The 15,106-nt window shown below is 33.1% G+C and overlaps 1 protein-coding gene across 2 annotated transcripts; it reads left to right on the forward strand.

Moving 5' to 3' along the window:
- Positions 1-637: 637 nt before the first annotated feature.
- On the forward strand, positions 638-9,784 carry LOC114188808 (endoribonuclease Dicer homolog 2-like). Of its 2 annotated transcripts, XM_085675199.1 has the most exons (23): positions 638-785; positions 886-992; positions 1,109-1,286; positions 1,437-1,550; positions 1,760-1,894; positions 2,684-2,768; positions 2,866-2,930; positions 3,430-3,570; positions 3,738-3,866; positions 3,959-4,079; positions 4,188-4,287; positions 4,996-5,191; positions 5,275-5,435; positions 5,564-5,782; positions 5,926-6,140; positions 6,241-6,512; positions 6,599-7,005; positions 7,091-7,194; positions 7,531-7,724; positions 7,923-8,132; positions 8,245-8,652; positions 8,870-9,148; positions 9,304-9,784. In XM_085675199.1, the coding sequence occupies exons 2-23, from the start codon at positions 910-912 to the stop codon at positions 9,643-9,645; spliced, it is 4,158 nt and encodes a 1,385-aa protein (XP_085531325.1). In that variant the 5' UTR covers positions 638-785; positions 886-909; the 3' UTR covers positions 9,646-9,784. The 2 variants fall into 2 exon arrangements, with proteins under 2 accessions (XP_085531325.1, XP_085531324.1); XM_085675198.1 differs by lacking the exon at positions 638-785 and having other exon boundaries at positions 794-992.
- Positions 9,785-15,106: the final 5,322 nt, after the last annotated feature.

The following is a 15,106-nucleotide window of genomic DNA, read 5'->3' on the forward strand; positions in this document are numbered from 1 at the left end:
CTTTTGTAATGAATAAATTAGATAAATTTAATGATGAATAAAAGAAATAGATAATCAATAAATAGATTTGTTTTTGACTTGGTATAGAAAAAAAAAAGAGAAAATAATAAAACAAGACATGACTAGATAAAAAAACACAAGTGACAATATATTTTATCTTATTTTCTAAAGATTGAAATATGAATTTGAATTGCTAAAAACATAAATTTAATTTATCATGTATTTTATTTCTCGTGCTTAAATTTCAAAGTTTTCTCATCATACTCTCTGTGTTTATTCTATTTTTCCAAATTTTGTCTTCAGATACAATTCTCATTTAATCATGAATCCACACTCGATACCATCACGACGGGAAAAAAGAAAAAGAGAAGACAGTGACGAAAACAGAGAGGTAGTCATTATTCAACTTTGAATTTCTGAAAACTGTCAAAGAAGAAATATTTCTCTCTGTTGTGGTCAAGACACGACCATTATTTATACCAAACAGTAAAAAAAATGCGAAACCAAATATTGCTCTCTGATGTGTCAGTGAAAACAGTGGCACTGATTACCCTTCTCATTATTTTCCTAAGACGCTTTTTGTTTCCCAAACTGGTTTAAAGTCAGAGTCAAAGCGACCCCATGCCTTTCTTTTTTTGCAACGTGTGCATTCCTTCTCTCCCAAGCTGCTTGTGGAAGAAGTAGTATCTGCATTTGTTTCCAAAAACCTGTTAAATACACACTCAAACTTCTAAGAGGGAAAGCTTGAGTCTTTTGCACTACCCATATTCTAATCAGTTCGTTGAGTAATGGGTTTAACTTTTTATGCCGTTTTGCATCTTCCATGATGTGGAGAAGATCGTTTCTCTAATGGGGTGTTTTTCTTTCACTGGAATTTGAATGCAGGGTGATCAAGGAGACAAACAGACCATGGAAGAGGCACTCGCGGGGGAAATATATGACAACACACAGCAGCAGAACAATACACGTGATGTTCTTCCTTTTGCTAGAAGGTGAGTTTAATACACAGATCTTGCTGTTAACTTTTCTAGTGTTGAGTGCGATGTATTATTATTGTTTTTATAATCTCTTTCTCATTTATTTTGATTGGTTTTTGTTTTTTTGATAGCTATCAACTTGAAGCATTGGATAATGCTTTGCGTGAGAATACCATAGTGTACCTGGAGACTGGTTCCGGCAAGACTTTGATAGCAATCATGCTTCTTCGCAGCTATGCTCATCATCTGAGAAAGCCTTCTTCTTCTATTGCTGTGTTCTTGGTTCCCCAAGTTGTGTTGGTTTCTCAAGTATGTCACTTTTTCTCTGGTGATGATGATGCCTTTTGCAAATTTGAGATACATTATTTGATTGTCTTGTGTTGTGATGGATCAGTACTTTTGCTTCTTAGCTTTTTGTATTCATTGCCTTTTTAACTTGTTGTTATTGATTCACTTTAGCAATCTGAAGTCGTGAAAAAGCACACCGATTTAAAAGTGGGAACGTATTATGGAGCCATTGGAGTTGACTTCTGGGACGCTGCTACGTGGAAACAAGAAATAGAAAAACATGAGGTGAAGATTTTTGCATTTCTATCAAGACTGAAAGATGCTGTTCTTAGCTGTATGAAGACAAATGCTTTCTTTTTTTCTATTATTCAGTCGACTTGAATATGATATTCATTGAGTCATTTGTTACTTTTAGTATGCTGTTTCTGAAATTTATTTTTATATGCGGCATGGATAGTTGGTAATTACTGTAAGAAATTCTTTTCAATGTTTAGGTGTTTGTCATGACTCCTGCAATATTTCTGAATTGCCTGAGGCATAGCTTCATCAAACTGAACACGATTAAGGTTTTAATAATGGACGAGTGCCATCATGCTAGGGGTAAACACCCTTACGCCTGCATCATGACAGTGAGTGTTATATGTCTCCTTCTTTCCTCTTCACTGGTTTTGCGTCATTGAATTTCTTACTAATTTTTATCATGATAATATATGTTATCTTTTTGGCTTATTTTGAATCATCTTCACTGTGACTCTTGTTGAATATTTGTGTTTTTCCAAATATCTCATTGGTTTCAATACGTCGTTGTCATAAATTGTAGTAAACTTACCGAGTCAGTAATTGATCTGCACTCTGAACTACTGCATTTTCCAAGATAATTTGAAGAAGGACTTGATGTTGTTTTTAAAAACAAGTATGCACTAGCATCACTGTGCTATTCACAATCCCATCTAGGTTGTCTTAATGAAACAATATTAGAAGTAGTGAATGCATGATGGACTAGGTTTGTACTATCACTCTCATTCGTCAAATTTAACTGTTTCTTTCAATGAACAATTTCAATAACATTCATAATAGCTAAATGCTCTGCATCAAAAAGCCGTGTGTCTACCAAGAGTAATACCAAAAAACCCATCATAGCAAATTCAATGGATGTAGTGAGGTGGTGTGACCTGTTGCATGGCTTCTGAAAATTTGATGTATCATTGATCGTGTTACTTTATTACTTGAGACTATAGTTTAAATTGTTGACTTTATTCAATACTATCATGATTTTTCTGATTTTATTTTGTTCTATAAGAGTTGTAACTTTTTTTTTGGAGGACAATTACAACCATGTATTGTAAGTTGATCTTTGCTTGTTATTCATCTGCATCATGAGTTTGTTAGTTACCTTTGTAAGATTTGATCTCTTGCAGGAGTTCTATCATCACCAATTAAAGTTAGGTGTCTCTGATCTCCCTCGAATTTTTGGGATGACTGCATCTCCAATTAAGTCGAAAGGTATTCAGTTTAGAGAAAATTTGTACCTCCTTGAATTGCCAGATTTTTTTTCTTTCTCTGATGTTGAGTTCCTTTCTCTTTTTCTTTTTTAATCCAGTTGGAAATTCGGAATTATCCTGGTCAGAGAATATTCGGAGTCTAATTACACTAATGCATTCTAAGGTTGCCCTTTTTTTTCTCCCTCTGCTGTAAAATTTTATTTACTTTCTTCTTTCTGTTCATGTTATCGTGTTGTTTGAGTGTTATCCACTATATTCTTGGTGTAAATTATAAATAATTGTTGTAATTAAAGATAACCATGTGTATATAGATACAGTACAGAGACTATCATTGATTGAGCCTCCAAGTGATAGATTTTGTGAGAAAGTAACAAAAAGATTAAATTTATGTCAACTTGTTTTATACTTTCTTGTTATTTTTAGCAGTTATTTTCCTAGTTTTTAGGAAACAGATGTGACAATTCGTGACCCAATGTATTTACATGCCTAGAGGTATTTGAACCTGTACCTATATTTGAAAGTTATTTCTTTAATTATTTGAAGAAATGAGACTATATGGTTGGAATAATTTATTCTCATGTGCTTACTACTCGTTTTTGTTGATGTGCTACCATATAGTCCTGCTATGTATTACTTTCTTTGACATCTATTTTGTAATGAAGGTGTATACGTGTGTAAATGAAGATGTCCTCGCAGAGTTCATACCATCATCAACACCAAAATTCAAGTTTTATAGGGACAGTGGAAGTCAATTTGCTTTATTTGAAGACTTAGCATCGAAACTCAAGATGTTAAAAGAGCAGGTGTGTACATTTAAGGATATCAGCTTTTGATATAAACTCGAAAAATTAATAAAAAGAAACATCCCCATGTGTCAAAAATGGAACTATGAGTTTCTGTGGTGCTACTCTCTTTATGTCATAGTTTATTATTTCTTGAGTTTACTAACAATGGATATTCTGCTTCTCAGCATGGATTCACTCTAAGAAGTTCAGATTTCACTAAATCAGCTGCTGAATCTGCAGAAAAAAGAATAGAAAAGATTTTTTGCGCTTTAATGTTTTGCCTGGATGAGCTTGGTGTTTGGTTGACTTTCAAGGTTCTCTCCTTTCTTCTGCACAGACTTCATGACTCATGATTCTTCAAGGTTTCATCAATATAATTGACGACAGCTGTTTGTTTATGTGACAGGCTGCAGAATCTTTGCCATCCAATGAATACGAATCATTTTCATGGGGACATTCTGGTGATACAGTCGTTAAAAACTTTATTCTGGCTTGTGTGCAGACACTTAAAACTTACTTACCATGCGGTAATTATTCTACAACCATTGAGAAAAATAGTGAAATTTCAAGTATAACTCTTTTACTTGTATTTCTAGCATTAATTAATTTGTACACAATGCTTTCTTCTTGCTAAGGTCCTCAGTGGTCTATTGGCAACGATATTAAATCTGATGTGGAGATGGGGCTATTGACCACCAAAGTTTGCTGTCTTATTGACTCTCTCCTTGAGTACAGGTTATAATCATGAACAGGTTTCTTTTTAAAGATTTATGATGTGGTTCTGAAATCATGTAATATGGGTTATTTTTATGGATGTTCTGGCCTCTAAGCTCTCCTTGTCCTTGTTAAGATGGTTTAAGTTTCTTATTGGTCACTTGGTTAGATAGTGTGAAGTCTCATATTTCTCCTTTATTCTTCAGCTCTGGATAGGGGTGTTCATTGGATGGATTTAACCTAATATTTACCTGTCACCAATATTCATTCTTCAGCTCAATTATGTCCCAATCAATACTATGTTGACTCAATTAATATAGGGTAAAGTGTATAAAGTTGAAATAATGTTGGGTTTTAAAATGTTGTGTGACACCAGGTAGAGTTTGGGATATAACGTGAGTCTTAAACGAGCATAGATTTAGGAATCTAAGCCTGTTAGTGCTAGCTTCAGATTGGGATGGGCGTTGAACACTTTACCCTATATTAATTTTGTCACAAAGATCTTATTGTACCCGAGATTTTGCACTGTGGCATAATATATTTAACCCCATTCTTTATTAATCTTTTTTAGATTCATTACTCTAACTAGTTTACCTTTTGATTGTATATTCAGTTCCAGTGGCATAGATAATGCTATTGTTTTTGTCTGATTGAATGTTGTAAGCTTTTTTATGCTATCGTGATGATTAAATCTCTTTTATGGATCTACTTTCTATGCTACAATTGCAGGGATTTGACTGACATAAGATGCATAATTTTTGTGCAAAGGGTCGTTACAGCCATTGTCCTTCAAGATCTATTGAATACATTACTTCCAACAATCAACAGCTGGAAGACCAAATTCATTGCTGGACACAAATTTGGATTGCAAAATCAGTCAAGAAAAAAACAAAATAAAATTGTGGAAGAATTTCAAATGGGTTTGGTATGATGATTTCTTAAGCAATCAATCCACTGTATTATAATAACCAAATGCAGGTCTTAACTACAACAAAATTGAATGTGCAGGTTAACATCATTGTTGCAACATCAATTCTTGAAGAGGGTTTAGATGTTCAAACTTGCAATCTAGTTATTAGATTTGATCCATCTCCTACAGTGTGTAGTTTTATACAGTCCAGAGGACGAGCCAGAATGAAAAATTCAGATTACTTATTAATAGTTAAGAGGTATAGTTCCTTTTTTACAATTCTCAGTATCATTATTGCTGTAGTACTTACACATGTGCTAATTATCAAGCTATACATAGTTAAAGTAAAATTTCCCTAAACTCCTTTAATTTATTCTGACATTGTAGTGGGGATTCAGCTACATGTTCTCGACTAGAGAAATACCTTGCAAGTGGGGATATTATGAGGAAGGAGGCGTTACGTCATTCTTCACTTCCATGTGATCCTTTAGAAAGTGATCAATTTGATGAGGAAACTTATCGCGTTGCAAGCACTGATGCCTTTGCAAATCTTAGTTCTAGCATTAGTTTGATTCACTTGTATTGCTCACGGCTCCCTGCAGATGGGTTAGTTATTTCATTTTTTTCCCTTATCAAATGTTTGATCTCTTTTATTTTAGGAACCTCGGATATGATTTCTTTGCTTCATTCTGGTTGTTTTGTTTTTATCTTGTTTTTCATCATTTATCTCATCTGGGTTGAACTCTCAGGTACTTTAAACCAGCTCCAAGGTGGGACAAAGAGACGGGAACGTTGTATCTGCCCAAGAGCTGCCCGCTAAAACCTATTCATGTAGAAGGTGATAAAAATCTCTTAAAGAGTATTGCATGCCTTGAAGCATGCAAACAACTTCACAAGATTGGAGCTCTGACAGATAATCTTGTTCCTGATATTGTCATTGAAGAAGCAGAGGTGGAGGAATTTGGTAACTTGCATGACTTATTCATTCTCCTCCTTATATTACTGCCTTCCTTTAAACTTATTTGTTCATTTTGAATGCATTCCTAATGAAAACATTATTTCAGGGAATGAACCTTATGACGAAAACCAACCGATTTATGCTCCATTTGAATTGGTCAATTGTGTGTCAAATAGTAGCCACACAACTTACCATTGTTATTTGATGGAGTTCAGTCAAAATTTTTGCTATCATACATGTGTGCAAGATCTTTTTCTTGCCTTAAGAATTAAGCTTGATCCAGAAATTGAATGCATGCAATTTGATATGGATTTTGACAGAGGTAGTGTCTCGGTAAAGTTAAGTTACCAAGGAACCATTAGTCTTTCCTTGAATCAGGTATGTTGTCTTGTTGTCCTTTAATCGTATTTGGCATATTTGGAAGTGTTAAGAAAAGTCTGTATTTATTGTTTTTTTCTTTCCAGGTTCTTTTGTGTAAGAAATTCCAGGTCACTTTGCTTAGAATTCTGATAGACAATTGTATGGATAAGTTCACAAATGGTTTAGACAAAAGCTTTTTGAAAGATGATCTTGAGATTGATTATCTTCTGCTTCCAGCTAATGGTAAACATCCAAATTCAACCATTGATTGGTTAGTTATTAATTCTGTAAATCCATCTAGTATTACGTGTAAGTATCATCAACCCCACATAAGTACAAAAAGTGGTCTAGTTTGCACTTGCAAGCTACATAATGCATTGGTATGTACTTCGCATGCTGCTGGTAAGATTTATTTCTATATCACTACTGGTATAACGGAATTGGACACAAACTCGCCTATGATCCTAAGGAATGGTGAAGTTACTACATACAAGAAGTACTTTGAACAATAGTAAGTGCTTATTTGTGATTGATGCTTATTCTCTTGTTGCTTAATCCACTAGAGTGGTTATTTTTTTCTTTTCCCCAATTTTCAGTCATGGTATTCAATTGCAATTTGAACATCAGCGACTTCTCAAAGCAAAACACAGTTTTCAAGTTAAAAATTACTGTCATGGACTCAGACAGCGAAAGGAAAAAGGTCTGACCCTTGATTTTTCAATTTGCTTGTTTTATTTTGTTCCTTAATCTCTCCTTGGTGAGATTGGACCAATTATATGTCTTTGCTGTCCACATATGAATGAAATGTCTTTTGATTTTCTTTTTTAATACACACAGAAATATTGTTATAAACTTAATATGAATATGGTTTGTATCACACTGCTTCTATTATACTTGTATTTATTTATCAATATCATGATGCCGAATTATACTTGTATTATGTACCCCAACAGTTGCAGCTACATCTAGTACTTGTCTTCAAACACTACCCATATATTATCCAATCTGACTCCTAACTTTGTGTTTTCTGTTTCAGAAGCAAGCCATGCTTTTGTTGAATTACCCCCAGAACTGTGCTCTGTAGTAATGTCACCGATAACAGATAGTGTAATTTATTCCTTCTCATTTGTTCCATCAATCATGCATCGGCTTGAATCATTGCTTGGAGCTTTGAACTTAAAAAAGATGCACTTGGATCATTGCACGGAGAATGAAATTCAAACAACCAAGGTGTGTTATAACTGCTCATTGTTATATTTAGAAATTATTATATTTCGATGTTTTTCTCCAGAATTGACAATTTTATGTCTTTCTGTCATTTGTCCTTAATAAAATATGTATGTATGATTCTGTTTCTTGTTTTTCTTTTCTAGCTGTCAAGTATTTTAAAGATGTTTACACAAATGGTGCTTGCATTTTAAATTGTAGGTGTTGGAAGCAATCACTACGAAAAGGTGCAAAGAGGCCTTTCATTATGAGTCTCTAGAGACTCTTGGTGATTCATTTTTAAAATATGCTGCCAGTCAACAGCTGTTTAAAACCTATCAAAATCACCATGAAGGTCTCCTTAGTTTGAAACGGGAAAAGATCATATCCAATGCTGCTCTCTGCAAGTTAGGGTGCAGTTCTGGACTTCCGGTACTTTCTCTCTATTCCATTTTTTATCCTCTGCATCTGTTATGTTATGAATGCTATCGAAGATCAAATCCAAAATTCAGAATTCTGAATTCCTCATTCTTTTGATTGGCAGGGCTTCATACGAAATGAGCCTTTTGATCCTCATGTCTGGATTATTCCTGGTGATAATTCTAGAAGTTTTAAATTCGCAGAGTTGGTTACCAAGGGGAAAAAGAATTATGTTTATGGCAAAAGAAAACTAAGACGGAAGATCATTGCTGATGTTGTTGAGGCACTAATTGGTGCCTTCCTCAGCACTGGTGGTGAAAAAGCTGCATTGTTGTTTATGGATTGGGTTGGGATTAAAGTGAGTTTTGATCAAATAGCCTATGAGAGGCACTTTGACATTCAACCAGAGAAGCTGGTAAATGTGGAATTTCTAGAATCTAAATTAAAGTACTCATTTCGTGACCGTTCTCTTTTAGTGGAAGCTCTAACCCATGGTTCCTACATGCTGCCTGAAGTTCCTAGATGTTATCAGGTACTTACTTACTGTGCTTATTATTCATTATACCGAAACAAGACAGTGACTTTAGTATGTATCTATTATGTATGAATGAACTTTCATGAATTCTATTGTGACCTCATAAATGGTATAATTCTACACATTCCTCATGATCAATCTTGTTTCCTAGTATTCTTACAATTTTTTTTTTCTCTTGTTGCAATTTGTGAATGATATGCTCCCTTCCTTGCAGCGATTAGAATTTCTGGGAGATTCAGTGCTTGATTATTTGATAACATGGCATTTGTACAATAAATATCCTGGCATGTCCCCTGGTCAGTTAACTGACATGAGATCAGCTTCTGTGAATAATGATTGTTATGCATGGTCTACCATAAAGCATGGATTGCACAAACATGTACTCCATGCGTCACAAGAACTGCATATGCATATTGCTGTCACACTTGACAATTTTGAGAACTTGTCTTCGTCATCAACTTTTGGATACGAGTCCGAGACATCGCTCCCTAAGGTTAGTTGTCTAAGCATGAGTTTATGCTAGCATAGCATATATCATCACCATCAAAGTGAACTTGTATTTGCAGCACATTTCTCTTAACTCAGATGAGGAGCTACAATGTGTTGATCATTGCAAAAACTCATGAGATTTTTTCTGTGGTGTGGTAGGTACTTGGAGACATTTTAGAGTCTGTAGCTGGAGCAATTCTTGTTGATTCAGGATATGATAAGGAGGTTGTGTGGCAAAGCATAAGGCCACTTTTGGAACCCCTTGTAACACCTGAAACATTGAAGCTCCATCCGATCAGAGAATTTTATGAAGTTTGTCAGAAAAGAGGCTATAGAATTGTACATGATGTGGTGTCTCGCAAAGATGGTGTGACTAATTACAGAATGGAGGTAGAAGCTGATGGGGACATTCATCAGTATGAATATACCGGTCCTGCACTTAGGGACACGGCCAAAAAAATAGTCTGCAAGGAACTTTTGAATTCCCTGAAGGAAGGATAACATTTGGGTAGATAAGTTTGATAAAGTTGTTACTGTGTATACACAAGGTTTAACCAGTTATTGTCGGTTGTAAAAAGACTTGCTAAAATTTATTGGTTTTATGCAAGTGTTGTAATATTAATATAATATTTTGATTCAAGCAGTGAGAATTATTTAACAACACATATTGTAGATTAATCTAATTATTAATCTAATATACACTTTATGCAGTAATTCTCTTCTTCTCCAAAAGAAATCTTTCTCTCCTCTTTTTTTATTTTGGTTTTGTAATGAGTATTCTGGAATGCAAGGTTAACATTTGGTAGATGAAATTTTAACATGAGTGTAGATAGTTTGCTTTTAATGTTCCAATTATAACACTATTCGAAAATCTTTGAAAATTTCTAAATAATGATTAATTTTAATGATCAAAAATAATTAATTATTATAATTTGAATATTAATTTATAAATTAAAAATTATTGTTAATTAAAAAAAGTTTTTATTGTTAATAAAAATTATAATTGATTTTAAAATTGATAATTAAATAGTTTCTGTTATTAATTGATCACTAATTTTTAATTTATAAATTAATATTTAAATTAATCTAATTATTTTTTGTTATTAAAATTAGTAATTATTTTTTTTTTTAGTGTAAACATATCAATATCATATTTTAAGTAGAATGAAAACTCTAGTTCTCGCAACTTATTAAAATGTGAATTGAATCTATTATCTGATGTGATTCTAAAATTTGGTTTTTTAGATGATTTGACCAAGTTTACGAAAATCCCGTCCTTCGATATAGTGTGTACTTCTCATGTTAGTTGATCATTTTGTAACAAGGATATAAAGAACTGTGATTTAAGTACGTAATTTGACTTTATATTTCACTTTAATTCGTAATAGAGCATGTTATAATGTGTATTGATACGATTATACCATTTTAAACCCTAAATTTTTTCTTAAAGTGGCATTTGGATCTAGAAAGAATCTAATTTTAATATTAGGGGTGGGCAAAAAATCTAATTTTCTTGATCCAATCTATTTTTGCTCCAATCTAATTCATTTATAATCCATTTTATTAAAAATCCAATCCATTTAATGGATCTCGATTTCAATCTAATCTACATTTTATATATTTTATGGATTGGATATCCATTTTATAAATCAAGATTTTTAAATATGGATAATCCAAAAAATCCAATCCAAATTTTCAATTTAAATTTTTAGTTGGGTCTAAAGGTTGAGATGGACTATGCTAAATTCAAACTAGGACGGGCCTTGCTCGACGACCTATACAGATCGGGCAGGCTCGACGACCATAAAAAGTTGGACGGGCCTAAAGATATGAACGGGCTAGGCGAGCCCGACAAACCGAACGAGTTGATCAGGCCCAACGATCCGAAAAATTTGAGTGAGCCCGATGAACCGAACGGGGCAGGTGGGCCCGAAGATCCGAATGGGCCAAGCGGGCTCGAAGACCCGAATGGGCCAAGCGGGCCCAATGACCCAAATGACTCAAGCGAGCTCGTAGAACCGAACGGGTCAGGCAGGCCAGAAGACCCGAACGACCCAAACGGGCCTGATGACCCGGATGGGCCTGACGACCCGGACGTGCCCGACGACCCAAACGGGCCCGAAGACCCGGATGGGGTGGACGACCTGGACGGGCCCGGCGACCGGGATGGGCATGACGACCCGAACGGGCCGGACGAGTCTAATGACCTACACGGGCCTTACGACCCAGATGGGCACGACGACACGAACGGGCCGAACGACCCATGGGTCAGACGATCCGAACGGACCTGACGACCCAGACGGGCCTGATGACCTACACGGGCCTTACGACCCAGATGGCACGACGACACGAACAGGCTCGTCTACCCGAACGTGCCCTACGACTCAGATCGGCTCGACGTCTTGGACGGGCCCTACGACCCGGACGGGCCCGACAACCCAAACGGGCTTGACGACCCGAATATGATCGACGACCTGGATGGGCCCGACAACTCAGACGGGCCTGACGACGTTGACGTATCTGACGACCCAGACGAGCCCCACGACTCGAACGTGTCTGACTACCCGATTAGGCTCGACTATTTGGACGGGTCCGTCCAGGTCGTCCGGCCTGTTCACGTTGTCGAGCTTGTTCGTGTTGTCGGGCTCGTCCGGGTTGTTCGGCCCGTCCGGGTCGTCGAGCCCGTTCGGGTCGTCGGGCCCCTCTGGGTTGTCAGGCTCGTCCGGGTCATCGGTCTCATCCGGGCCTTAATGACACAAGTTTTAAAAAAATCAATTTAAATTTATTTTATAAAAAATGGATTCTGGATTTTGAACTTGATCTAAATATTTGGATTGGATTTATATCTTTATCCAAATATTTGGATCTGGATTTAAAAGAAATCCAAACTACTTTTGCTAAAGAAATGGATTTGGATCAAAAATCTAATCTAATTATTTGGATATAAAATGGATGTGGATTGCATCATTAAAAATCCAATCCATGCCCACCCCTAAATAATATATTATCGATGCTCTTCATGTTCAATGTTACAATTAAAATAAAATTTGGAATCATATTTGTTAGTCTTCGAAGTTTTTCTGTTGAATATTCTTTCTTAGGTCCAATATTAAAAAAACACTATTTTAATATTTTAATATATTTAAATATATTTTAAAATTTTAAAATTAACAATTATTAATGTATTTTGAAAACCCAACAAAAAAAAAACTAAAAAAACAGTAAAATTCCATAAAAAAAATCCAAATTTGAAAAAACCCTTTGCAAATTGTCAACGTGCTTTTGGTGCTGAGGGTTGAAAAATGTAGTCGGAATGTAATGTAATAAAGAAATCTCAAACAACATTGAAACTCATACAACCCTAATCATACCAGTAATAGCTTATCTTCACTAAATCTCACATCCTAATTAACCTAAAAACTTGTTATCGTGTTCATGAACAAATAAATGCAGTAACACATGATTTCCAAATTCTTGTACCGAAAAACAAGAAAAATAAGAACTTTAATGCATGAACCAAATAAAGTCCTGCCATGTGGTCCTTGTCTAACATCAAAAGTTGATCCTCAGTGAAAACCATGACATACTTACCGTTGAAGCACATCCTCAATCCGGTGAAACCTTGGACCAAGGTTTCATCTGGTTTCGAATAAAACCTATGATTTTAGTACGAGGTTGTGGCATTGACATAGCCGAGGAAAACGTACATGTCGGGGACGGAGACGACAAAAACGAGGTTGTAAGTGAAAGTGGTGGTGGTGTTGTAGTGGGAGAAGCTGAGCACGGTGGAATTGCTCTCATAGAAGTTGTAAACATCTTCATCATACTTGAGTCTAATGACAAAATAATAAAAGAAAATATAATAATATTTTAACTATTATTTTAATTATAATTAAATCATCACATTACATCATTAAAAAAATCAAAATAAATAATTAAAAAATTGTTAAAATGATAAATTAAACATAAATTAAAAAAGTGAATCAAAATATAAAAAGATAGCAATTATTATCACGATGATGTTTGTCCATTAGGCCTTTGATTTGATTCACTCCATTGTCCTTCTTTAGCACGTGATGATGAGAGGAGAAGAGAGCGAAAGGTGTGAGAAAACAAAAAGTGAAATGATTTGGTGATAAAACATTCATTAAAAATGGAGAAGTGACTTTTTTTGTTAATTTAATATATTTTTATATTTGTTTGAAAAATAAAAATATTGTTGCGACAATAAATAAAAATTGGGAAATTATTATTTGTATTTATTATAAAGAAAGATTTTATTTTTTTAAAAGTCGTTATCAAAGTTTCAGAAAAAACATATTTAGAGTTTTTTTTTAATATAAAAATAGATTAAATTTACTTTTATCAGTGAAAACACAAAAAAAAAAAACGTAAATGTAAGTGTCTTCATTTTCTAAATGATAGTGAAAAAAAAATATTATTATTATTATTATTATAACTAGTGAAAATATATGTTTATGTGTTATTTTGTCTGTGATAAACAAAAATAATAAAATTATAATCATAAAAATAAAAATAAATAATTTTTACAATTTAATTATAGATAATTCTTATTTATTGTGTTGATGATATTTATTTATTTAGCAGATGATTTTTGTTTATTTAAATAAAAAAGTAATTTGAAAGATAAAAGTGAAAAAAGAAAGTGGACACAAAAAATCCTTTATATACATGTATATATTATAAAATTAAATATGAGTAATTTTTAATAGTTTTATTTTAAATATTATTTATTTATTTTTAAGCACTTTTATAATTAAAAATGGTTAAATTTAAAAAAGAATTAAATTTAAAAAATGATAAAATAAGTATTTTGATTTTAAAAAAAAACTTTAATCTAGAGGACAAATTTGGAGAAATAAACGTGGATAAAAAATAATCCTTTAAGTTGTTAAATTATTATATTACATAACATACCAAATTGTGTCAATTTTTTTTAAGTACGAAATTGCGTTTGAATTGTTTATACAATTTTAACATGTATGAATTCAAATGACAAAATTGAATTAAGAAGACTATATTATTTATTTTGAAAGTTTGAAGTCTAAAATATTTCAAAGTTTCAATGATAATTTTTTTTTTCATCTTTATATATTTTAAAATTCCAATTATACCTATGCAATTCCAAGTTCCAGATTATAAAATTTAAAATTTACATTTATTTATTATTGATTTTCATCTTTTTCCTTACATCTTGTATTATTGTAATATTTTTGTTTGTTTTAATTCATACTTGAGAATGTTTTTTCGGGTTGAGGTAAAAGAAATGATGGGGTAGAGTTGGAGGTGAAAGAAGAAGATAAACGGTAAGTGAAGGCAAAAGAAAAAGGATAAGGTGGGAGTGGATGAAAATATGGAGGTGTATTTGGAAAAGAAAGGAAAAGAAGAGCAAAACAAATTTGATTTTTTAACTTACTTATCAGGACACAGGAAGAAAAAATGGGAATATAGGAAAAAATTCTTAAGTTTAAAACAGGTAACGAATTTCAAAAATATGATCATTTTTCCAACACCTTTATTTTTTTCTTTTTGTATCACATATTTTTTTATAACTTCAATTATTTTCTATTTAAATTAATAGACAAGTACAGTGTAATTTTTCTTTTCTTATTAGTTTTACACGTTGTAAAATCTAAAATATAAATTTGCGTGTATAATCTGCACTATAGATTTTGTATTATGTAATTCAAATTTAAAGAAACAATTACTTAAACAAGGAAAATTAATAAAATAATTATTTTAATTTAAACAATATTTTTAAAGAGTAAATTGGAAAATAAATGTGTACATTAAAAAATAAAATACTCTAAGTATACATAATTAATTATTACTTTGTTGGATGGTTTAAAAGTAAAAGATATAATTTAATTTTGAAAAAGAAAAACACTTAAGTTTAAATATATTTGTAGTTTTTTATAAAAAAATGGTTTTTTATAAGTTT

Source organism: Vigna unguiculata, chromosome 6 (assembly GCF_037176805.1).
Source record: "Vigna unguiculata cultivar grain cowpea cultivar isolate G323 ecotype 2 chromosome 6, ASM3717680v1, whole genome shotgun sequence".
Classification (NCBI taxonomy): Eukaryota; Viridiplantae; Streptophyta; class Magnoliopsida; order Fabales; family Fabaceae; genus Vigna; species Vigna unguiculata.